The sequence below is a fragment of the Equus quagga genome, chromosome 2 (assembly GCF_021613505.1).
Source record: "Equus quagga isolate Etosha38 chromosome 2, UCLA_HA_Equagga_1.0, whole genome shotgun sequence".
Taxonomy (NCBI): Eukaryota; Metazoa; Chordata; class Mammalia; order Perissodactyla; family Equidae; genus Equus; species Equus quagga.
This window is the reverse complement of record NC_060268.1, coordinates 183,799,618-183,825,381: the sequence shown is the minus strand read 5'-3', so window position 1 is coordinate 183,825,381 and position 25,764 is coordinate 183,799,618. Positions and strand designations below refer to the sequence as shown.

Genomic DNA, 25,764 nt, shown 5'->3' with positions numbered 1-25,764 from the left:
GACTGTCCCGAGCTCATCTTTCTGAGTCCACGACTGTCCCAAGCTCTCATCTTTCTGAGTCCACGACTATCCCAAGCTCTCATCTTTCTGAGTCCACGAACTGTCCCAAGCTCTCATCTTTCTGAGTCCATGACCGTCCCTCACACATCTTCCTGAGCCCCCGACCATCCCGAACTCTCACCTTCCTGAGTCCACGACAGTCCCGAGCCCTCATCTTCCTGTGTCCATGACCGCCCTGAGCTGCACTCTCAGCTTCCTGTGCTCCATGGAATTTTTATTATCTGGTGATGACTGCATTGATGATGCCACCAAAGGGAAAACAATCTTTAATTCCAGAGCTAAAGTCTTCATTTGACCAAATGGTCCTAAAAAACTATACTGAAAATCATATTTCATATGTTTGGAATAAAATAATTTCCCATATGTTTGCTTTACTTACATAGTAAACTGCGTGCAGGAATGGAGTTATAGCTGTCATATGTCAACTGAAAAGCCATCTGTCCATAGGTTTTAGGGAGTCACGTGGACATGAAAACCTTCCAAACATTAATATGGGTCTTAGACACATTTGTTCATTTATTGAGGAAATAATTCAATTAAACAGCATTGATTTTCCTCCCACTCTTTGAAGGTGCCAGATTGACAATACCCGACAATGAAGCCCTCGGTTTCTCAAGTGTGCTGGCGCCATGAACCAGCATCTAAACACACGCCAACAGCCACTGTCAGGGGCAGCGCCCCAGTGACTGGTGCTGGCACAGCAGGCGTCTGAAAGATGCGGTTGTGGGGTGAGGTTCACAGCTCCTGGAACCCGCCTGGCTGAAGCACAGGGTCGGGTGGCTTCCCAGGTGTGGGGGAAGGGTGCACTGCCAGCACTGAGGTCCATTCAGATACGCCGTCAAATTCCGATGACTCATACTAAACAGAAGCCCCGGGAACGCCTCTGGGCCTGTGAGTGAAAAGCCTGCATCCCCAGTGACGAGGCTCCTCCTGGAGCTGACGTGGACGTGGAGGCCTGCGTGTCCCTGCTGTGCCAGGGCCCCTGATGAGAGCAGCCGTGGACAGCTCTGCACTGCCAAGCCTGACACTGACGACCAGGCACCACTGGGAAAAACTCCTGCTGAGAAACAAGAGCAGCTGCTGCTGGGGCTGCAGTGCAGCACTCCTCTTCCAGAACCTTCTCTGACCTTCCGAGGCCACCCTGCACCACCCATCCACACTGGGAGACCTCGGTCTCCCCTCTTATGTGCCCAGGTGTCCCCACTCCCTACTTACCCTGCGGCGGGTGGCCCGCCATGGGCTCAGCTCTCGAGCTTCCAGGACCCACAAGTGCCTATGGACCCTCTGGGCCTCCCAACACCACTAACACGGGGGTTCCCAGCAAAGCTGTCAGCAGGGATGTAGAAGCAGGCACATAAACATGCTTAATCTAGGGTATACTGATAACATACTGTTCATTAATTGACCTCCTCAGGGGGAAGGCACCACATAAACGCACAAATTTATGATTTTTACTAGCACTTAAAATTGACGCTTTGCACCTGACTTCACATACGCCCGTCTGAGGGAACAGCAGACAGCAATGTGGGGGCACACCTGCTCCCCTCATCAGCTTCAGAAGTGCCCACGGCCCCTGACCTTCCTGTGTCTTCTCAGCCGGCACTGGGTCTGCCCCCAAATGCCCCTGGGAGGGCAGGACACCAGGGCTGTGGGGCAGCGAGGCTGGTGGAAGATGAGGGTGGCGAGGCCGGGGCAGGACCCTGCTGGGGTCAAGGAGGGGCAGGCCTATGCGTACTGTTCTGCTTCATCTAAAAATCAACTATGTGTGGGGATTATATACTAAAAACAGCACTTCGAATAATTCCCTATCTGGGCCAGTTAGTTTTGATATGAAAGTAATCATGAATGAAGATGCCCTTTATTTTCCTGAAGGAAGAGGAAGTGGAAGCTAGAAGAACTTACTAAAGCTTAGGTAGCCCATCAAATACTGAGACTTACTGATGCCGCAAGTTTCCGGGCTATTGGTAGCTTGGAGATTCTTGAAGCACATTAGTGACTTTCAGAAAAATGTGCCTGCTTTTGGGAGAACTCATTGCTAATTCACAAAACAGCCCCTTAGGCACAAGATGATTAGAATCCATTTGCTCCTTTGCAGTTTGATTTCAGTCACACATGCAGGCTGTTTGGAAAGATCTTAAGCTCTCATACTGAAGGAAATATGCCCAAGTGCTGGCCTCGGGGGACTGTCCCTCCTTCCCCCAACAGGGCATGGAGGCATCGGGGCCACTCACACCTGTCTCAGCTCCAGCGTGCCCACCTCTGCCCGCCTTGGTCTCTGCCTCCCTTTTGCCCAGGGGCAAGGACGTGCGGCTGTGGGTCCTTTACTGTCAGTGCTGACATCCGAGGACAGGTGAGGCCGGGCACTGTCAAGCTTCCTACTCTGGGAGGCAACGCTCCCAGGTCCCTGACCTGAAATGCAGAAGGACCAGCAGCCCAGCTGTGGGCAGTGCCTCCCTCACTGTGTCCAGGGCCCATGGGTGGCGGCGTCAAAGTCCATCGAGATCCAGCCAGCACTGCCCCACCTGCTGCAATCACCGTGTGGCAGGAACCTTCTCTTTATGAAACGGGAAGGACCCTCGAGGTGATGGATCAGGAGAAAGGGCACTGGGTAAACACGGTTGGGAAGCAGAGGAGACGAGTTATGCCATAAATGAAAGCCTGCAGCATACTTTTTTGATGCACTGCATCTCCCCCAAAGCTCCCCCAAATGCCGTCCTCCTGGAGAGCAATGGCCTCCGGCAGTCACACCGATGCTGAAACTCAGGTCCACATCGTCCTGCTTTCCCTCTCAGTAAGAGAACCCATGACTGCCCAGATGAGTCAGCCCAACTGCCCAGTGACCCAGGAGCCCCTGGGAGCAGTCCCACTCGGCTCGAAGCCCCTGTGGGACCCGTGGCCCCACTGAGCCTCACACCCTCCACGGCCAGCCACCCAGCTCAGCATCCACCAAGGAAACACAGAACCGCGCCTGTGTGCCGCACCCCGTGGGGCGACTCAGAACGCACACCGGTCACAACATGACGAGTTGGAGTAGGTGCCCTTTTTTGTGATATTTGTTCTTTCAGGGAAGAAAAGGCCACTTCTGAAACTTCTCTGACCTTTCCCTGACATGCCGTCTGCTGGGCAGATCCTGACTGATCGACTCTGGTCTTTCGAGAGCTCTTGACTCTTCCGCCTGCCGTCGAGACGGGAGGAGACCCTCAGGTGAGTGGAGCAGCTGCTGCGTGCACAGCAACTCACCGTCCCAAGTACCAGCCAGAAACGACCTGTGCTCAGGGTCTCCAGATCTCATGAAAATCCGACTGTTTAAGCCCCAGTGTGGCTCAAATGAATGGAGGCAGCCTCGGCAAGGGCACCTGGGCTCTGTGGCCTGGCTCCATGTCCCAAACAGCGTGGACACAGGCAGATGTCAACAAGCCAGGTGCCGCTCCCTGTTTCTCTGAAGGGTACAGAGCCTGAGGGCCCCTGGCCCCTGGCGCCTGACTGCACAGCAGAACCCCAAATGAAAGAGAACTCAGCAGAACTAAATGAGGGACCTCATGGTCCCCAGCGAATTCACGTGTCTATCTGAAAACACTCGTGTGGTGCAGCCCCCTCACCCACGCCCAGTGCTGCCCCCGCGACGTCAGGCGAGGTGTGCCCTCCTCGCAGACAGGGAACACGTCCAAACATTCACACACATGTACCTGTGAGGCCCTGCCTGGTGAGGTCCCGTTAGCCTAATTAAATCATATATAAAAAACGAAGATTTCAATAGAATGCTACTCATTTCTGTCAAAGGGAGATATGGCATGATCGAAAGCCTACTCGGTCTGTCTTTAACAAATAACTTTCGACTGAGGATGGAAGGTTAATGCGTGATGGTGTCTGTACCCAAGGCTACCAACAGGAAGATGACACCTGGAGGAGTGTCACCTCTCCATACTGCTGCTTCCACAGCAGCCACCACAGGGGCGCGACCAGGCTGTGCCAAGTGCTGCAGCGAGCCCTTGGGAGGCTTGCCCGGTGTACGGCGCCACCTGCCCCCGCCACCGGGGCCTGGATGAGAGCCGTGATGGCCCCGTGCATGTGCCCATGCAGGCACGGGTGGAGGGTGGTGGGTCTCCTGTGCTGCCGCCTGAGAACCGATATCCCGCTGCAGTTCCCGGTCCCACGAGCAGAAGAACAGCCGGAGCAGTGTGGGCCCTCAACCCGCCGTCCCAGAGCCTCGGGCTGGGCCAGCGCCGCCCGCAGCAGACCTCACCACGGAGAAGCTGGCCTCTGTGTGTGGGCTGCAGGCCCGCTTCCTGGCCTAGGAGGTGCCACTCCAAGGTCACACAGCTGGGGTTGGCAGGGCCGCGCTGAGCCTGCCTTTGACCTGGATGCCCCTGTGGCTGGTCGCTGGGCAGAGCTCTCGCACAGCACTTGGTACTCAGTCGGGGCATCAGCCTGCGGGCTCTCGGGCTGCACCCGGGGGACACACGCCTCCAAGTCCGCAAAGATTGAGTGACATCAACAACTTATTAAATGAAATAGAAAAACTAGTTTGTAGACACATGCAACGAGGGAAAAATAGCTGAAACAGAGTCGATTAGGAGCCAGCCTTCTCATCAGGCTATCTCCCCTTGGCAGGTGTGGAAGCTACTTCCTTTTTTGTTTTCTAACAGCTGACAACAGAACCGTCACGGCAGAACATGATGTGTCTGGCTAGTAACAGCTCACTGAGTGAGTCTGGAAGAGTGAATTGACCTCTAATTCTGACAGTGGCCCCGATTTTGACAGTAAAACATCTTTCTTTACTGGGAGTTTTTGCCTTAACTGTTCCCCAGGGGCAACAACCCTGGGCCTGCTTGTAAAGCACAGCTGCCCCGGCTGCTCCTCCCAACACGCCGAACCCGCGAGAGGCCAGGCGGGGCCAAGCTGGGCGCCTACCTCCACCACGGACTTGGAGTCCAGTCGGAAGTTGAAATCGCCAAAGACGAAGTAGGACACCTTCTCGAATCGCTGGTCGATGATTCTGGGGAGAGAAGGAGATGGGTTACTGACGCACTGAGGCCGCCCCGCCACACGCGGCCACCAGCTGCTCCCTGGCCAAGCGCCTTCTGCTGCCTCCACTGAAGGCAGATGGCACCCCAAAACTCAGCAGCATGGCCCCGGCCAGCACACGCCACCAGACAGCATGCGGCTCTCTCAACACCAGCACACGTGTGCTGCCAACACGTCCTCCCCGGCGGGGCCAGGGCGGCACTGAATCCACAGCTGGTGGAAAACTCCAGGCTGCATGGAGGAGGAACGGCTTCCCAGGAAAACCAGGATTCAGGAGACCCGGCGGGAGGCCGACGGGCAGTGTGCACTGGGTGGGGAGCAGCGCCATTGCCGGCCGGAGCCCGGCCCAGGCGCCCACACAGCCTGCGCCTGGCCTCGGAGGCTCCTCGCAGCCAGGAGGCAGCGTGAAGTTGTTCTGGAAGTGAATGTGCCGTCCCCACTAGGACGTGCAACGTTACAAAGGAACAGCAGCTGCGTCTTTTCTTTTTAAAAATTTTTTCCACATATTTTAAATCAAGCACAACCTGTGTCATAAAGATTTTTCAACTGAAAAACATGTCTGACAGTGAGGGTGTCGGTGACCCCTTCTAGAGACTTCCTCCCCCATCACAAGACGCCTTGAGAAGGGCTCACAGCACAGCCCTCCACCCGCCACCACGTGGCGCAGCGCCATCAGTGCCCACGGCTGTGGAGGGCGAAGCAAAGCGCCAGCAACTTCTGAAGAGACCATCAGCGGGCAGAGCGCGTCATGGACAGAGGAAAGGAGCACGCGGGGCCACGGTCCGTCCTTGGCGCAGCTGTGGCTTCACTACCACACTTGCTGGGACAGAGCCGCTGGGGGTGTGGGGCGTGGGGGGCGCAGGGGCACAGGCTGCGGGCGCTGTCCAAACAGACCACGTCCTGAGATGCACTTTTAAAATCTAAAAGTCACGAGGCAAAGGCTAGGGAGAACGTCTTAACCAGATTAACTCAGAACCTTCTAGCTGGCTACCAAGAAAGCCAGTGTCCCGTCGTCCGCCCCCCAGTGCAGGTGCAGGCTGTGGGCCAGCCTGGCCCTGTCACGGCGTTTTCCACTTGACTCATCAGCTAAAGAAACAGAAAAAACGACAGAAGCGTGGTCTCCTCTTCCACGTCTTCAGCGTCACAGGGGTGGCGTCTGGTCCTGCCGTGTGCTCTGTGAGGCACCTCGGCCACACCGCCCCTGAGGGAGAGCCAGGAGGGTGGCGGCAGGCAGCATGCGAGGCCCCGGCTCCCGCACTATGTCAGGGCACGTGGTGTGGGCATGGGGTGAACCTGCTGGCAGTCTGTTCAACTGGCCCTGGCTGAGGGAAGAAGTCCGTGGTTGCTTTAATTCGCATGCCCCCGTCACCAGGCAGCTGGCCATCCCCTCATGTGGTCACCGGAATCTGTATCTCCCTGTCTGCTGGTGTGCAGAGCCTGTTTCTTTTTGCAGCTCTGTGCCTTTCTCTTTCTGAATTCTTGGAGTACCCCTGTGAATCGTGATATCATCCTGAGTCTGCACAGACGTGGCACACACTCCTCAGTGGCCTTCTCACTTTGTCTATGGTGTCTTTTGTCATGAGGAAGTTTTAATTTTCATGCAACCAAATGTACCGATTTCCCCTCACGGCTGCTGGTGTCGTCTCCAGAAGCCTTCCCAGCCCAGATCACGAAAGGGTCTTCATCTTGGAGGCAGAGTCTACTGTAGCCTTTAATCCATCGGAATTAGTGTGAAGCAGCGGCCTACGCTGATCGATGCTCCTAGCGGTCGATCGACCCGTACCATTTATTAAACATTCATCCTCTTTCCACAGAGTTCCTATCGCACAAAATTCTCCAAATTACACGGGTCTTTTTGAGACTCTCTCTTCTTTTCTGCAGATCTTTTATCTATTCCTGTAGGCTTTTAATCAATATGACTTTATATAGGGAAACCTTTCTTGTTGACAATTCTTTTAAAAACCGTCTCAGCTATTTTCACACTTCTCTTGCATATTAATCACTGGGTCATCTTGCTAAATTCCATGAAAAGTCTTGTTTTCCTTTTTAATTGGAATCATCTTCAATTTATACTTGAAGAGAAAGGACATATTTTAACAGACTGTTATTAATAGTGCAAGACGACCAGTAATTTCATTTACTTGTTTTGAAATCAAATCTTTCTGTGGAGGAAATACTGCTCAGGAATGAAAGCTCGAAGCGCGCCAGCAGGAGGCCCATCTGACGCAGCTCCACGGCCTCGCCAGCGCGTCCAGGACCAGCGTGCGCGCTCCTCCCTTCCCGCCCGCCTGCACTGGCCAGCGAGGGACAGGACCCTGCCCTCACGGCACTCAGTCCGGCAGCAGGAAGCTATCTGAGCCATGGCCAGAAAGATAAATCTTCTGCTGTTAAACATCTTTAGAAGAAAAAAACACCTTCAAGGACCTTTCTAGGAGCCATGCCTTCGTGTGCTCCTAGAAAGACCAACAGGAGAGTCCTCCCATTAGCCCCTCGGGACACGGGCTTCCTGGGCCCCCATCTCACGCGTGCGGGGTCTGGATCCTGGGCACATAGCCCCGACATGAAGCGAGAAGACAGTGACTCATGGTGCTCTCATGAGGATGCCCTGTCCCACCCCCACTGAGGGAGCATCCTTCGACCGGCCCGGCTCTGATGACGCTGCTGCAAGCCCGCCTTCCAGGACCAGCCAGAGGTCCAGAGAACTGACCATCGTGGTTCAGTCACACTGTTCTTCTCTAAAAAACCCAAACTTCACAGCCAGTCACGTGACTGATTTCCGGCTGTTTGTGGAACCTGCACAGGAACTTCTCAGGAGGCTGGTGCCCAAGCCAGAAGGGACCCCACAGGGCCGGCCCTGTGGCTGACTGGTTAAATTCCCATGCTCCGCTTTGGCAGCCCAGGGTTTTGTGGGTTCGGATCCTGGGCACAGACCTAACACCGCTCATCAAGCCATGCTGAGGCAGCGTCCCACATAGCAGAACTAGAATGACCTACAACTAGAATATACAAATATGTACTGGGGGCCTTTGGGGAGGGGAAAAAAAAGAAGGGATCCCTCACGAAACGCAGCCTGCACGTTGAACCCAGAGGCAGCTGGTCGCTCCTTTGCTGGCTCGGCTTGCAGACCCACCTCCGTCTGCCATCTCTGCCAGGCTCAGCAATGCCCGTCAGTTTTCTGTGCTCCCCTCCAGCCACAGCCCCAGCCCTGACACCCTGTGGCCACCAGCCTGCCCACCCCTGCTTCGCAGCCCACGCTGCCCTGGTTTGAGGAGTCACTCACATTCATGCAGCTCTGTTGACATCCCTGCGCTTCAGCAGCAAGGTGACGGCCAGCTCCCGGTGGTGGCTGAGGGTGGACGGGCAGGAGGCCCTTAGCGGACGTGCTCCCTTCTGTCCCTTCCTCTCTCTTGTGTTCCCTCTGCTCCCCCCACCCAGCCACTGCTGGGCAAGCCCCTTCCTCCACCCACGGGGCAAGGCTCCTCAACCAGAGCCGAGCCGCCTGGCCAGGCTGCTCCTGGGACAGGATTCCTCGAAGGCCCTGAGTAACATGCCCTCGGGGTGTGTCAGGGTGTGGCCATGAGCAGAGGGGACGCTGTTGGCACGACCATTTCCTAACACATCTCTGCTGCTCAGGGGAGGCACTGCTGTGTGGCTGCGGGGCCAGAGGACGCGGCAATGGGAACACTGGCACGGCGCTGGGGACGGGGCTGAGGGCAGCCTGTGAGGGCGGCTGGCTCGTCCACTTTGTGCTGTCAGCGGTCACAGCCCCATCACCCACTGTCATCACACCATCGTCACAGTGTTGCCAAGCGCCACCATCACACAGCATCATCACACCATTGTCACACGAGACGTCACGCAGCACCCTTCTCCCAGCCGGCGCGTGATCTCATTCTACCCAGAGCGGTCTCTCCCTTTTCTTTCTTAGTATTTTTTAAAAGAGAAACTAAACCAAAGCAAAGCTCCAGCTCAATTTTGCTGAAGGGAAGAGAGCTGAAGCCGATGGGAGAGGAGCTGTCCCACATCCTGGGCAGAAACACCATAAATGTCAAAACAGTGACACATTTTATCTTAATAATTTGCCAACTTCTGCTTATTAAAAAGCACAAGAGGGGCCGGCCCGGTGGCGCAGCTGTTAAGTTTGCACATTCGGCTTCTCAGAGGCCCGGGGTTCGCCGGTTCGGATCCCGGGTGCGGACACTGCACCACTTGGCAGAAGCCATGCTGTGGTAGGCATCCCATGTATAAAGTAGAGGAAGATGGGCACGGATGTTAGCTCAGGGCCAGCCTTCCTCAGCAAAAAGAGGGAGATTGGCAGTAGTTAACTCGAGGCTAATCTTCCTAAAAAAAAAAAAAAAAAAGCACAAGAACACACACATTCCTTAGGAAAATTCAATGTAGAAAGTGATAAAAACTTTTGGATTAATAGGCTAAAATTCACTGCTCAGTTGTTCTCTCTCAACACTCTGCTTCTGTTGTGTTGGTGAACACGCAGGTTGATTTAAACGTTGAGCGCATGGCTGCAGGAACAAGGACACATCCAGAGAGGTGTGGGAGGACGGTGCACGTGTCACGGATGCATCGAGTCTGTTTCTTGCCGAGCATTCCTCCTCTGCTCCCCGAGCCTCAGGGCACTAAGCTCAGTGGATGATGGCTGAGGGGTCATGAGAAAGCAGGGAAGCATGTTAACAGGCGCCCATCAATTCCCAACTATTTCCTGAGCCAAACACTCACATTGAATCCCAGCCATAAAGAACTCCACCTGTTCTCGCACAATAGCGCTCTGCACTGGAACCAGGCAGTGCCGGGGCTGGTGGCTGATGGGCGGCAAGGAGCCTGGGGTCACATGTCCCTAAGAACACCCAAGAGCCAGTTTACAAGGCACTGCAGCGACCCTGCGTGGTCCCACGGCTCTCGCACTTCCACGCGAGCGAGGGCTGAGGCCACCGATTTATTCACCTGGCTAACGTATCACGCTGAACTGTCCTCACTTTTGACGGAAAGGAAATGAAAGATTACAAAGAAATGTAAACAGCTGACCCCCTAAGCATGAATTAAGGAAATAAATGATCAGGGCTGCCTGGTGGCACAGTGGTTAAGTTCACGGGCTCCACTTCGGTGGCCCAGGGTTTGCAGGTTTGGATCCCAGACCCACACACCACTCATCAAGCCATGCTCTGGCAGCGTCCCACATACAAAATAGAGGAAGATGGGCATAGATGTTAGCTCAGGTCCAATCTTCCTCATCAAAAAAGAAAAAGAAAGTAAATGACTACGTAGCTAATTAAATGGTAAAACTCATTTTGAGGTAAATCCTTTTTTAAAAAGACTAACAAATTTCAGCTTTAATATCTAAGTAAACTTCAAAAAGCCCTAGACTGTTCAGAGAGGAAAAGCACTACCTTCTTGAGGCTTCCTGGGGGTCGAGCCTCTCCACCCCACTGCCCTCAGGCCGAGGCTGCTCAGGGACTCCTGGCGAGGCCTCCTTCCTGGTGATGGGCAGGACACGCCAACTGCCAGAGCCATTTCATCGGCATGTCTAGAATCTTGTAATACTATCATTAAAAACCTAAACTTTATCATATTTCCGTGCCCCGCTGTTTTTGATATAATGGCGTGAGCCCATTAATAACCACCGCCGTCTCGAAAGGTCGCGCAGCAAGCAGCAAGATGAAGGGGCTGTCACGGGCCAGGCAATCACCTGAGTGCCAGGCCGCTGCCCTCCCCACACGCATTTTTAATTTCAATATAGTGCCATTTGGACCAGGAGAAAAAAAAGAGTTGTTTTAAAATTAATTACCTTGTCAGGAGCTATTATGATTGAGAAGTAGGCCCACATCCATATCATATGCCTAATTCAAAAAGAGAATTACAAGAAGAGCCATAAAAATCCATTTTTTAGGTCTTGAAGAGGGAGTCTCTCTGTGTTCTGACAGGCAGTTTCATTACGGGACAGCCTGGCCGGGAGAGGCGCTGACAAGGACTGCGTCACAGGCCCACACGGGGACCAGGGCCGCGCACGTGCGCCTCGGCAACAACAGAGCCCAGGACGCTGCAGGCGGAAGGCCTCTGACGCGAGACAAGGGCCCTGCAGGAGTCACAGGTTACACGCTCGGAAACCACCGCGCTCTAACAGCCCTGAAAGCTGGGGCGGGAGCACCATGGGGCTGCTCAGGGCGGTCCCCCCAGCAGCTGTGGTTCGGAAGGCGAACGGGACTGGGTGGCACTCTGCAGGAGCTCTAACACACGGGTGCCCTTGCCTTCCTCCCTTCTCTGTTTTTTAACTACTAGATGTCGTGGAGTTTGTCTACAATTAGGAATTCACTGATGTCAGTTTTTATTTCTCGGATCTGGTAGAGACCACATTCTCTGGTCAATTTTAAATAGCAAAAACATCAACAACCAAAAATTACTAAAACTGGGCATATATTTTAAGGGTTCTTTAAAAGTTTCCCTTAATCTTAAAACATCTAATTGAATGGCTTATTGTAGATATATTCAAGCTGTTTTAAATAAACTGACCAATTTATTTTCACCTTCCTAGAAACGGATGGACTATTTTTCACGACTTCACTTGTCACTTGACCCCACCAGGTGCTGCACACAGGTTGGCTCTGCCCTTGTGGGGCCGGCAGCCCCCAGGTGGACGGTCACTCCATCGTGACAGCCGCCAACACAAGGCAGCAGGACAGTTTATCTGGGATGCACCCGAGGCAGGGACAGAAGAAAGGACCGCGTGCAAGGCAAACAGGAAGGTCTGCCGGCATCAGGGTCAGCACAAGGTATGAGAATGTCTCTGATGTCAAGTCTCAACAACCAGTGCCTGAGGGCCTCAGCGACCGGCCGGCTGACCAGCTCACACTCAGCACACAGCGCATCCTCCATTACGTGGCATCTCCCGGGCCTAATGCCGCAAATGTTCCGTGACTCCTCCAGCCAGCACCTGCCAGCAAGCTGCCCCCAAGCCAGGGAGGCCCCCAGGCCCCAGCACACACATCCGTCAGCCGGGTGGGCCGAGAGGTGCCCGCCACGTTGCAAACACCACTGCACCCCGTGCCAAGCCGTGGAGCTCCCCAACCTCAGGCATGCACAGACCCTCAGCCACTCTCACGGCAGAGGCCTGGAGAAGTCACAGCCCAATACGGCAATGGCCTCGATGGAGCAGAACAGGAAGGAGAACTGGGCCAGGGCAAGTTCCGGTTGGTGAGGCGTTAATTAGAAAAGTCCACTCTTTCCCACGACCTCCGCCCGCCTCAGCTGTTCCACATTTCTGAAACGCCCCTTCTTGTTTTAGCCGGTCCCGAATTCAGGTGTTGGAAAGAGCCCACGAGGCCCCACTAGGTACTGAACTGTGTCCCCAAAATTCCCATGCTGAAGCCTTGCCCTGCACGTGACTGCACTGGTGAGGGGGCCGCTAAGGAGGTTCAGTGGGGTCATCAGGGTGGGCCCCGATCCCGCACAGCAGGTGGCCTCATAAGAAGAGGCTCCAGAAGGCTCTCTGCTGCATGAGGACATGGTGCGAAGCCAGGAAGCGGCCTCACCAGAAGCAGACCACCTCGGACCTTGCGCCTTCAGACTGAGGAAGCGAGCGCAGGCAGTTTCAGCCAGGAGACCCGCGATGCCTCGTACGGCAGCCGCACTGACTGAGAGTCCCAGCCTGGGGGGCTGCTCCCTCTCTGGCCCGGGCCTCAGTTTCCTCCTCGGTGCGCTCATGGCTGCTTCCCGAGGTGGGAGTCCAGGGGTGGGGGGCTTCAGGCCCCAGTCACCAGGCCGGCACTTCTCAATCGTTAGGTCACCGCTTGGCAACCTCTGAACATCTGTGTCCCCGACCCAGGACCGCCTGGGGCACAGCTGCCCTGACCCAGCTGGAGAGTCGCCCTGAGCTTCCCCTCAGCAGTTACCGTTTCCATCTGTTCTTTAAACATAGCATTTCCTTATTAAACGTGCTTTCTCTACACTGAGAATCACCTTGCAAACTCTGCTAGGTCGGCTCAGTTGCTGCCACAAGCCAGACAGCGGCAGAGAAGCCCCTGAGCCTCCCGCGGCTGCTTCGTTCCTGGAACGTCTGGCAGAAAAGGCAAGAGCTGGAATCTCAGAAAGCTGACAGAGCCTTCAAAAACTTTGGTACCAGCAAACACTGGAAACGACACTTGACCTCACTAGTTTTGAGGAAACGTGACTGCCCTGCGTTCCCCAGCCTGGTGTGGGCGTGGTGCCACCTGGTCACAGCGCAGAGCACCAGGCCACGCTCCAGGAGGGCAGCACCGCTCGCCACGGCACCCTGCTTGTCAGCAAAGTGCCGAGAACATCCCAGAGGCTGAGGAGAGGGCAGACGAGCAGAGGGGCCGCTGGGGGGGAACACAGCAGGTACAGCCAGGTCCCCCGCACTGCGGGCATGAACAGCACAGAGCCACAAAGGCGAGCAGCAGACGGAGGTGCCCAGCAGGACGCATTCCCATGATGCTTGAAGATGTCTGTCCACGGGCTTATGGATGGTCACACACGTAAAAACATAAATCACACAAACGTGCAACAAAAATATAAACATCAGCACACGTGTTCACATGCAGCAACAGAAGTGTGCATGCGTGTGTGACAGCAGGACAGGTGTAAAAGGAATGACAGGCACTAATTGGAGACGGTGTGTGGGGGGGGGAGCAGGACAGGGGTTCAGGATGGGGAAGACAGGGGCAGCGGCATGTCCGTGCTGCTTTTCTGAACAGGACACACAAGGCAAACACGGGAAAACGGAGACCTCACAGCGGAGGGGTGGGTCTGACTTCTCGCAGCTTTGTACACTTTTCTGGATGCTTATTCTTCAATAAAATAAAATAAAAGGTAATTACAGCTGCCATCAATCATCTAAGACGTAGGATTACCAAGCCCATTTTGTTGGCACTACAGCTGGACACACGTCCTCAGTGGGCGCCTTCCCACCAACGCCGTGAAGACACCAGGAGCCCGGAGACTCAGGCAGAGAGGCTGCGGAGGAATGGGGGGGCTGGCCGTCTGGCCCCGGACTCCACGCTGTCCAAGGGTAGCTCCAAACAGACGCGTGACAATGGCCACCTGGGCCTCAAGCCAAAGAGCTACCACCAGGAAAGACAAGGCACCCTGCACTGGGGGCAGTGGGAGTGGGGAGTCAGGCGGCGGCTCCCCACGGGCCGGGCGGGGACTGCCTTTGCCTGGAGATGGGGCGGCTTCTCTTTTGCTCTCCACACAGCAAGGGGAGTTCTGGGAACGGCCTGAAGAGCAACACTGAGGTTGGAGGGTCTTTGAGCGGCTGACGGCTGACTGATGACCACCCCTCCGACCACAAAGGGGGCTGTGTGGCCACGGCATCACATCGCCTCTCCCTGGGAAACTAATTGCTCTCAATTGTTCCCAGCAACATTATTTTTCTGGCAATCATTTCCTCTGAATGCCCAAAATGAGCATGAAACAACTCTTTTGACCGAACATAAAAGTTAAATGTCCCAATGTTGATCAAATTAACTTCAGCGCTGTGACAATGGACTATATTTGTGAGAAAATAATGGGGGGTACAAAGGGGCGCTTTATGCCGAGATTTCACAGTTGTAATGTAAAAATGTTTCTGTTGAACTAGGCCAGGCCACATTTCAAAGGGGAGACAGAGAGCCCTGTCACTTGTGGAAAAAAATCTCATTTCACGGCCCAAAGCTCAGGAGGCTTCGGGAAGTGTCAGCGTTTGTCGCCTCAGGAAGGACTGTGCGAGCTGAGGCCTCTGCTTCTGGTTTAATCCCCAAATGCTCCCCAAACAGCTTAACTGTGTGTCACAGGGTGCCACCTGCACCCACGGCCCGCAGAGGGTCTGAGCACCAGCTCCTGGGGCAGGGGGACCCCGAGCCCGCATCTCCCAAACCCCGTGCACCGCTCACCTCCCAGTCTCTCAGCTTGACACTCTTCATTAACTAGGGTTTGTCTTCTTTTTTTAACCTCTCATAACAAGAGATTGAAAGCAAAAAATTCATAAGTTGCACAAAAAAAATAAAGATTATTATTTGTAATAAAAACCCAAAGGAACCAGTGGCTGCAGTTTATTGACAGTGACACTCTCATCTTCTGGTGTCTCAAGTCTATGCCCTTCCAGGCAGGCCCATGCTGGGGAAGGCTCCCCGGCTATGGCTGCGGGCAGGAGGGCACCCCTGCCAGGTCATGGAGATGCACGCTGTCCCTGACGGCCGTGGTGCTGGGTGCTCTGTGTCACTCGCAGCTGGTGCCACCGGAAGGTTGAACCCCAAGGAGTGCCCACACTTCAGACAAGGAGGGTGTGTCTCTCCAGGGTTTTTAATGAAGTTTCTATTTTGGAATCATCTCAGATTTGTAGAAAAGTTGCACACACAGCTCTGGGTGCCTCTCAGTTCTTGCACAGGGTTCCCCCAACCAGCCCCCAGGGACGAGGACTTCAGGCTGATGCTCTGCCCTTCCCCGGGGCCTGAGGCCACACGCTCCGACAGAAACATGGCCCTAGAAGCTTTACAAGGAGCCGGAGCCGGGAAAGGCAGCTCCCCTCTCAGGACCTCCTGGCCGTCCCCTGCTTCCGCGTGGAGCCCAGCAGACAAAGCTCGCAGAGGTTCCCAACGCCGTGAATGGGGCACTGTTGGTGGCGGCGTCCATTGAAAGGGCCGGCGTGGCATTGTCCTCCCAATCGGCAGAGCAGAATGCAGTCTGATGGTGGCTGCCAAAAGGTTAGCAGCCCGGATGAAAGGGCGGCCCGGTACTCACGGCCCCCACAGAGCTGCCCTTTGTGCGGTGCCGGCCCTGCGCAGCGGAGGTCCGGATCTGTGGCTGGCTGAGCTCCCACAGCAGCGCTTCATGGGAACGGGAAGCCGCAGGAGCGTGCCCTAGACCCAAAGGCTGCTTTCCCGGAGGCCGTGGAGGAACAGCAGTTTGGGGCAATGACACATTTTAATGCTACGCCCGCTGCCAACCTGACCAGCTTATTCATGGATCCATCTCAGCCCATGCTCCGCGGGAGGTCCCAGCGAGAGAGGGACCCGTCAGACTGCAAGACCGCACAGGGCCATGACCTGGACTAGGTCCTTGCTCCCGGGCCGCTGGCTCGCTGTCCCAGGGGCTGTCTGCCCACAGTGCCCCAGCCAAGCAGCCCCCAGGGAGGCCAGCCCTCAGCTGCTGCCAGGCGACCCCTCACAGGAGGATGACTTCTTCGCCTCCTGTGGATGGAGACACTGTGTTCCTGGCCAGGTGCCGTCAGGCCAGTGCCCACCTGAGTGTTTGAACCTGCTCAGGGCAGGGCTGGCCTTTTCGACTCCAGGGGCCTCAGCACAGATGGGGTGATGCTGGGCCTGCATGCTGGATGTACTCCAAAGCAGGTCTGGATGAGAACGGAAGATCAAGGACTAGTGGATGAGCTGGCTGAAGGCTGAGACACCCCAGCACTGGGACACGGGGAGCCCCCTGTCACGGGCAGTCGTGAGTCAGCACGCTGGGACACAGGGAGATGGGGAGCCCCTTGTCATGGGCAGTCGTGGGTCAGCATGCTGTGGGACAGTACCGGGTCTCACCCAGTGCTGGGCCGAGAGCTCAGGTTCACGTTCAGGTCCACTCTGGCCCTCCATCGCCTCAGTGTTAGTCCCACCTCTGAGCCCAGCTCAGTCTGAGCCCGGGAAGCCAATAGGGCCCCTGAAGAGTGCCCAACTGCGCTCAGGCTAAATGGCCAGGCCCTCAGTGTGCAGGAGTACCAACAGACGCACCAGACCCCCATGTCCCACACTCACGGTCCCTCTGCGTGGACCTGGCAGGCGGCCGCAGGTGACAGGGTGCTCGGACAGGATGAGGGACCTGATCTCAGGGTCCCTGGAGGTGACCTGATGACCACCGTGATACATCTGGCTAATGTGAGCACAGGGATGAGACTCCTTGTCCAGAGCACATCCCTGTGGAGCCCAGTGGGAATCCAGATGGAATGTGCACGCAGCAGGTAAGGGGCCCACGCAGGCCATGGCCAAGGCTGAACTGCATTGAGCCGTACTACGGCCAGGCCCAAAGCCCAGGGATCCTGGGTGCAGGCAGGAGGGGTCAGAGGTCAGAGTCCTAGAAGGAGGACCAGAAAGAGGCTGGCTCATAACACGGGGCTGAGAAGCCAGGCAGCCACAGTCCTTGGCGCATTTACGTGGACACACAACTTGGCGTCCTGGTGTGTGGGGGCAGAGGCCAGGGTGGGGGTTCCTGGAGAAATCTGAGATCACCTAGGCAGAAATGGGAAGACATCCATCCTGCAGTAACAGCTGTCCTAAGCACAAGCGGGTCATCGATGGTCACTTAGGCCACAGGACACTGGTGGGAGAGGACTTCAATTTGAGGGCTAAGCAGAACAAGCATACCTAGGCTACTACGCTGAGCTTTAACAAAAGGCCGCGCAGAGACCAAGAGGGGCGCGGGGCCCCAGACCAAAGACATCCCACCACCGGGGTGCGAGGGGCTGCCTTTCTTCCCCAGATGACAGCCCATCAGCTCTGACCCCTGTGACAGTCACATGAGGAGGTCACAGATGACGGCAGGTCCCATAGGACTCAGGGCAGAAGGGTCCTGAAAACCAGCTGTGAGAGGGAAGCAAGCAGCAGCGATGGAGGAAGGGGAGGCCAGCAGGAAGCCTAGGCAGGAAGCACAAGTGGTTTCCCCACTCTGAAGACCACCGACATCCCTGCCCTGCCCCGGCGCCCCGCCAGCAGCCAAAGGCCTGGCTGGACTGTGGAGGGGCAGGGCCAGGAGGGAGGTGGCGCTCAGCCCAGCTGGGCCACACGGGCTTCGCTGAGATGACCCTGCAAAGCCAGGGCCACTCCAAGGTGCTCAGAGCCGAGCCCGGCAGGGGTGGTGGGCTAGAGCCCTGGGAAGGCACCGGCCGTGACCAGCAGAACCCCGTGGAGCATACACTTCTCGGTCCACAGCCAAAACGCGGACATCAGGCTCCAAGACGCTTCAGCTGACATCTATGTTCTGCCGAGGCTCAGGGGAACTTTCTTGTTTTTCCCACAGAACAGAAGACAAGTGGGGTGCCCACCTTGGGTCTGTGAGGTAGAGCCCTTCGGGCCTTGGGACAGGGGTCGGGACTTGTGCCGTATCAATGGGCAACATTTGCAGTTTCATAGTTTTGGCAAATAGGAAAAAACAGATGAGGAAAAGTGGCCCAGAGCGGAGCTGCGAGCCCCATGGAGGAGCTGGCCGCCCGGCACCCACCTGTCGAGCACGTAGCCCAGCGCCTTGTGCCGGATCCCCGAGTACACGGACGGGCTTGTCTCCCATGCAACCAGATTGGAAGCGTCGTGGAACAGGTGGATGTTCACCAGGTCGAAGGCGCTGCGGAGACAGAGAAGGAGGCTCAGCAACAGGGCGATGCCACCGGCCCCCTGGCGCAGCTGCTCCCATGCTGCTCCTGCCCGGGCTCCCCAGGGGCCCCAGGGCTAGTGGCGGGCAGGGTGGCCTGCACCCTGTGTTCCTGCCCTCCACAGACACTCCAGGCTGACCCAGAGTATGTCCTCCTACCTGGTCAGAGGAGGACACATGGGACCTTAAGTGTAAGTCTTTAAACCTCTTTGCAAATGCAGTTACTCTGGCCAACTGAAAAGGGAGATATTTCTTGTTAAAGGAAATGACCTACACACAATCACGGAAACTTTCCTCAAGCTGTTGGCCAAACCAGGAGGAGGAGGAGGAAAGAGGAGGAGGAAAGAGGAAGAGGAAGAGGAGGGAAAAGCAAGAGAAGGAGAAGGGAGGAGGAAAAGGAAGAGGAGGGAAGAGGAGGATAAGGAGGGAAGAGGAGGAGGAAGAGGGAAGAGCAAGAGGAGAAAAAGGGAAGAGGAGGAGGAGAAAAGAAGAGGATGAGGAGGAGGAGGAAAGAGCAGGAGGAGAAAGGAAGAGGAGGAGGAGGCAGGAGGAGGAGGAGAGAGGAAGAGAGGAGCAGGAGGAAGCTGCCTCTCCAGGCCTGAGCTCCCTCCAAGGTCAGCTGGTGGCTCGGCCCAAGCAGCCCAGTGCCCGTCAGCAGCTCACTGTAGGGACCCCTGTGACGTGGGGGTGGGGGGCACTAAGTGGTTCATCTCACTCAAGAAACCCCAGCTCACAGCCCGGAGCAAACCCTCTGGGAAACCCCGGCGGCCTTGCTATGTGTCTCTGCATCTGTAGGAACAGGGTGAGGCTGGAATTCAGCCATCAGTCTGTCTACACCCCGGAGAGACCCTTGCACGACTGAGGACGTGTCTGCCTCACACTGAGGATGGTGCAGTGATGCGAGCACGCCACAGTGATCCACAGAGCCGGGACCACCGGGCCCCAAGAGCCAGCGGACCTGTCCACTGATAACAGCCATCTCCTCAGGGTGACAGTAAAGAAGAGGACTCCTCTCCTATGACCCCAGGACCCCAGCAACCCCGCCTCCTCAGGTCCACCCCCGTGTGGCCCCTCCCATACTGTGCCAAGGTGTGACCAATTGCAAAAGGTGGACGCAGTGGCCCAGCACTCCCTGGATTAGGGACGAAGACAGTGCCTCTGTCTGGGCTCCCTGGCCCCGCCTGGGGAGAGCCCCAACCTGAGTGGGCCCAGGACGGGGCTGCTGCCGGCCCTGCTGCTCCTGCCCCCTGGGCATCCCCAGGCTGGAGAGTTGTTGGCTGATGCTGGAACCCTGATGGGGGCACTCCAGTCCTGGCGGGTGCTTCAGAGCCTGCCAACAGCCCCCAGCTGTCCCCTGCATGGCCATCAGGCACCCAATAGGGTCCACATCCCCAACCTGGACAAGCCCATCAGCCAGCATGAGGCCCTTCCCCAGGTCCTGCTTATGGTGGCACACGCCCGCCCTCAGAGCCCCTGTACCCTCAGTCCTGCCAGCTGCTCCCAGGTGGCAGGGTGCACGCTCGGGGAGACGCGTGGCCTTCAGTGCGTCAGGAGAGCGGATAACAAGCCTCCTCTCATGGTAGAAAGGGTGGGGCTCATGCCTCAGAGAGGGCCACGCCTGCGGTCCCCAAGCTGGAGGGTCCACTTCACCTGTGCTCAAGCGCCCACCAGGACGTGCTGCTGGACCAATCACACCACCGCACGGGGCCACGGTGGGACCACCAGAGGCGGGGCTGCCAGGAGCAGCAGTGGCTGGCACTGCGGGTGCTCAGCCTCACGCCGACAGAAGGAGCAGCATGGCCTTCGGTGGGGAGCCTAGATGCTGCACTCACAGGGCCAGGCGACAATACTCCGTGTCACACAGCATCACCGAGAACAAAAAGGGTCAAAGGGCACGGGTTCGGGTTGCAGCCTCTGCTGGGACGCTCGCCACACACCACTTGTGCAAAACACAAAAGGAGGAGATGTCCTGAGAGTTGACAGAGGGAGATGGTCGAGACAGTCACATACCAGTCCGCGATACACCATCTTGTCCGGACAAAGCCTTTTCTGGACCACTTGCACTGAAAAATAAAGAGGTTACACAAATAAATTGGCTTAGGAGTGGAACGAGAGGGACACACGTGACACACACGATCAGGGGCCACATATGACGCATCTGCAGTCAGAGGAAAACGACGTCAGCCTCTCAGCACCGAGACGCTCGCTGTGACGCAGAGCTCCATGGGCACGAGCTCCCAGGGCCACAGGCAGTGTGGGTAGGAAAGGGACAAGAAACAGCACCACCCCGCCCTCGAGAGAAGCCGCAAGGAAACCGCCATCAGCACAGGCACGCGAGGAGCGCCTCCAGAGGAAATCAGGATGCGCGCGCTGGCCGCCCCACACAAGCCTGAGCGGCAGCGTCCACAGAGACGTCCTGGATGGCGGGCGAGCTGGCGAGGGACAGGAAGTCTGAGGCTGCAGAGACGTGAGCGGGCCTGCCAGGAAGGCCCTTCCTCGAGAGCGGCTACGGGAGCGAGGGGCTTGGCACAGCTCTGTGCCTGCGATGCTGACTCTAGAGAGCTGAGCCGCGGCAGACGGGACAGTGCGGAGCCTGTAGACAGAGGAGGGGCAAACCAGAGACCCAGTGACTGCTGCCGCCACACTCGCCTACCCCTGAGAATAACCTTTGTCTAGAATCCGCACTCTTCTCTTGCTGGTCTGTGACCCGGGGACCAAAGGAGACAGGCGGGGAGGGCACGGGGGGGCGGGAGTCACACCTGTGCCTCTCCCACAGCTCGGGCCAGAGGCCGACTGGGCTGGCTACTGCCACGTCCAGCATCGATGACCAGCGACCATCTCACACACTCATGCCCACGCTGGGCAGGGAAGGAGGCTGGGCTGTAGCTGTGATGATGGAAATGTTCTGTGTCACGCTGCCCAATACGGGAGCCACTAGCCATCCAGGGCCACCGAGCACTGGAAGTGTGTGACTGAAGAGCCAAATGCTGCAATGTTATCTTGCGCAATTTTAATTTAAATAGCCACACTGAACACGGGAGCATCACAGCCTAAGCAGTTTGGGGAGTGAGCTCCTCCCCTCTTGCAAACCCCCAGGAGGCAGTGGGAGACCCTCCTGAATCCCCAATCACAAAGACCATGGTGCAAACCCTTCAGCAAACTGGATGAAAATGTCCTGTTTCCCCTCGAATGTCAGCCACCAGGGCAGGGCGTCTACTGTCCCTGGTATTGCCAGCAGGAGCATGGGCCTGGCACACGGTCCTCAGGACAGTGGAGGGAGGAGGGGATGCACCTGCGGGGACTCGGGCGTCCTGCAGGACAGGCAGTGGCAGCAGAGGGCGAGGACTCTGTCCTCCCGTGGGCCTGGATTTGCTACAGGGGAACCCAAAGTCACACGCTGCAGCAAAGAGCTCCCTGTGTGAGAGGAGGGCCCCGAGAATGGGACTGCAGACAGCCCAGCGAGAGCCCTTCCTTTCTGCAGACAACCCAGCCGCTAAAGGCTCTCCCTGACCCACAGCCCCATCAGCTACCGTCCGTTTACACTTTAAGCCCCAACAACCGAGCTGCACAGGCCACCTTCGAGTTTCCATGCCGCTCAGCCTCACAGCACCCCATTCTGGATTCCAACCGTCTGCCCAGAGTGCTCTCTGCACGACCCTGCACCTCCGCGTGCAAACCCGGCACCTGCATTCCCTCTCGCCTGGCTCTCGCCGCGACCCCAGCAGCCCTCTGTCCTGTAGACGCGCCCGTCCAGCCCTGACAAGCTGTCTTTTCCAGGTCCCCTTCCCACCATAGGGCCCTTCTCAGCCCTCCGTTTCTCAGCCCTCCGTTTCTCAGCCCTCCGTTGCAGCTCGCAGTGCTGGGATCCCAGGCACTAGCCTTCTTCAGGCTCCCTCCCCAGGCCCCTCCAGTCTGAGGAGGGAGACACAGCCGCTGCTTTCCTGCTGATGACTCCACTTGCCATCTCCCTTTCAGGGCTCTGAGTCATCCCGCTGGCCGCAGCGCCACCGAGGCTGGCGACGTCCCGTGGCCAACCCTTCCCCATGCATGTTTCGCTGGTGACTTAGGTGTTTCTCTTCAGCCAGTGATCGGAACTCCCTGCGCTCGAGGCTTGAGTTGGCTTCATATCCTGCTCAGGACTCAGTCTGAGAACTCAGGGCTTTAGTTCTGGAAAAATGTCCCCTCTCACCTTTTCCAATATTTCTGCCCATTGTCTCTTTCTGGAATTTCTTTTGGATAAGTATGGAACCTCTCAAGGGGCCTTCAGGCTGCTCTTTTCCATAAGGGCAAAAATAAAAACCTAAAAGCCACCAAGCAAACAGAAACCACTGCCTCTCTTGGCTGTGCTCTAGACAAACCCTCACCACCACCTCTGGATCACCGGCTCCTCCTCGGCCACGTGTGGTTTGGAATCTACTCTGCTAGTTTTAGTCACTGTGCTTCTAGACACTCTTTTTCTTATTCCTTGTTTTTGCTTTGCTTCTGTTTTGTTTAATAACACCTTCTTTTTAATTAACGTCATCCTTTTATTTATCTCTTTGAGCATCCTAAACATACTTATTCTAACTCTTTGTCAACTTGTTCCGCAGAATTACTTTCACGGGGAGTAAACTGGTGTCTGGGTCGTTGGTCTCACAGACCTTTCTGGTCTGCAGCCTCCTGTGGAGCAAGGGCCCAACCCTCCACCTCGCAGCTCTGCGGCTGCCCTGGACCCCGACCAGGAAGCAGTGGAGACTGGGGCCCTGCTCCCTGGTGACACTGAGGAGGTCGCAGACGCAAACTCGCTGCCCGCATCAGAGCCGGCCTTTCTCCTCTCGCCCTGAGCCCCAGGGGAGCGCCCTTTCCATCACTGCCTGTTTTCAGAGTGGCCTTAGGTTTACCTAGAGTCCCCACATGCTCCCCAGCAGACACAGAGCAGGCACCTTTTCCTCCAGCTCCACTCAGCTTCACACCATGAGCTGGCTCTGGTTCCCAGCCTGCAACTCCCTCAGTGCTCCAGCCGCACTGCCCGCTGGGAGGACAGGCACCGTGCGAAAGACCCTGGACACTCACTGAGGTGTCACCAATTCATCTGTCACTAGATAGGCGGCCTGACCACTGCAGGGCACGAGCGTGTAGTGGACCTGTCTGCCGCTGCTTGAGACATTCAACTCTTGCGCCAAATATCTGGTAGGCATTTGCCCATAGAATGTTCTTATTCATTCCACGTAAGTAACTGGGTCTGTGATGAAGTCAGCTAAGACAGCGCGGAGCTGGGGCTACTGAGGCCCCTTCGGTGCCCTGGCCGGGACGCTGAGCCAATGCTCGGAAAGTCCCCACGCAGAAACCTCTCCCCTTCAAGCGCCCTGATTCCAGACAGCTGCCTTGCCGCTTCCGTCCAGCATGCCCTTCCTCCACCTTCCACACATCCGAATCCAGCCCTCTCCCCAAGAACTCTTCCCACCACGCCCCGGCCAGGACACTCTCTCAACTCCCTCTCTTCACGTGGCCTCCAACTGGGCCTGAAAGGACGTCTCCCATTGGCGTTCAAGCTCCAAGGACAGGGGCCTGGCCTTCCTCTGCAGCAGCAAGGAACGGAGCCGGGACTGCCCGGGTCCGATGGAGTCCCAGCCGTGGGCCTCGGACAAGACAAGTACTCTAAGCTGCGGGTTCTGCCCATGTCCAGTGCAGGTGAGAACAGAGCCCAGGACAGCAGGCTGCTGGCCGAGGAGCTCCCCAAGCTTGGGGGCTGAGTGCAGCACCCATGTGGCCCGTGAACACCAGCCCGTGTGCTTAACGGAGCACTCCAGCAGCAGAGCCACGGCCCGTGCCGGGGCTGTGGTGCCGACGTCATCCTAGCGCCAGATACGCTGAGCGTGTCCAGTTCTCACACCAGCCCATGGGGTGGGCACCACTGCCCATTTTACAGACCAGGAAACTGAGGCCCAGAGGTTGAGAACGGTGCCCGAGGTCACACGGTAGGTGAGCGGTGGAGCTGGAGTCAGGTCTCAGTCCCTGAGCCCCAGAGCCTGAACTCTCACCCCTGCCCCCACCCCACCCAGGCCACAGTGGGAGCCAGAGGGGACATGAGACTGGGGATAAACTCATTGTAACCTGGTAAGGCCAACCTCTCTTCCTAGAGCCAGAGCAGGAGGCACATCTTTCCAGAAGAGAAAGACAGCCACCTCGCCTTGTGGGGAAGGGGGTCTCGATGCGCACCGCCCAGCTGGCAGGCCTCTCCTTGGCCCCTCCCAGAGCACCAGCAACACATCCTCCATCCCACGCCCTGTCCTTCCGTCCACGGGTGGGAAGTGGCTCCACGACCCTGGTACCTGGGTCCACACTCGGAAATGAGCAGCGGCAGCACGCAGCAGCCCTGCTCAGAGTGGCCCAACTTCTGTGCTGGCGGCGAGCCCTCCGGAGGCAGCGCGGCAGAAGCTGCGTGTGCACAGGGCCCAGGCTGACTCCCTGGAACAACCTACATGAAGACTCTCTGACGCACAGGGCACGAGACCCGAGGTCAGACCAGCACCGAGAGAGGGCCGGGGAGGGCCAAGCGCACCGCGGGCAGTCAGCCACGTGCACAGGCACCATCGACAACGACCCAGAGAGCCTGATGGTCTCTGCTCCAGCTGCACAGAGGCCGTGAGGGGAGCGCTGGGTGGCAGGACCCACTCCTCCGGAGAAACGGGCAGGTTCCAGGGCAGTAGGTGCCCTGTGCAGTCGAGGACCCCCCTCCTCCCCCATGCAGGATGTGTGGACTCAGCAGCGACCCTGGGAGCTGTTCCTGATCAGCGCTGACCCTCTGCCAGCTCCCCCCTCCCCAGGAGAGGCCCTGCACCAAGGGGCTCGAGCTGGCTGCTCCTCCTCCTTGCTCTCTCCTCCTCCCCTTCCTCCTCTTCTCCCTCCTCCCCCCTCTAACTCTGGACTCGAAGCCGGGACACCTGAGGAACACAGCCTCCAGGGCCTGGTCATTCGGCCCTGCCCCAGGCCCTTCTGCATCACGAGAGCGCCTTCAAGGTGCCCACCACTCGGGACCCCTCCTTTGGCGAGGCCAGTTCTTGGAGGAAGGATTTTTTTGCTCCTTCGTCTCAGAAACTAAGGTTTCCATGACTCTCCTAGGCGCTGTCTCCTCGTCCTCTTCCCCGTCTCCTTCCCGCCTGACCAGTCTCCTCTTGGCTCTTCTCCCAGCTCACCAGACACCCAGCCCGGCCCAGAGTCTTCCGGCCCGGAGTCTTCCGTCAGCTCGACAGCCAGGCCACCATGTCGTCACCTCCACCCAGCTCCAGCTGCCAAGCCCACACTGGCACTGTGCCCTGCCCACCCCACACTTGC

General features: G+C 57.1%; 1 protein-coding gene across 2 annotated transcripts in view; it reads right to left on the bottom strand.

Moving 5' to 3' along the window:
* The window catches only part of INPP5A (inositol polyphosphate-5-phosphatase A), a 226,732-nt gene that overhangs the window by 40,236 nt on the left and 160,732 nt on the right, over positions 1-25,764 (bottom strand). For both annotated transcript variants that reach the window (XM_046652236.1, XM_046652237.1), the window contains exons 7-9: positions 20,461-20,513; positions 18,304-18,423; positions 4,972-5,056 (exon numbers count right to left, since the gene is read on the bottom strand). In XM_046652236.1, the coding sequence (XP_046508192.1) occupies positions 4,972-5,056; positions 18,304-18,423; positions 20,461-20,513 (258 nt within the window). The remainder of the gene's footprint in view (positions 1-4,971; positions 5,057-18,303; positions 18,424-20,460; positions 20,514-25,764) is intronic.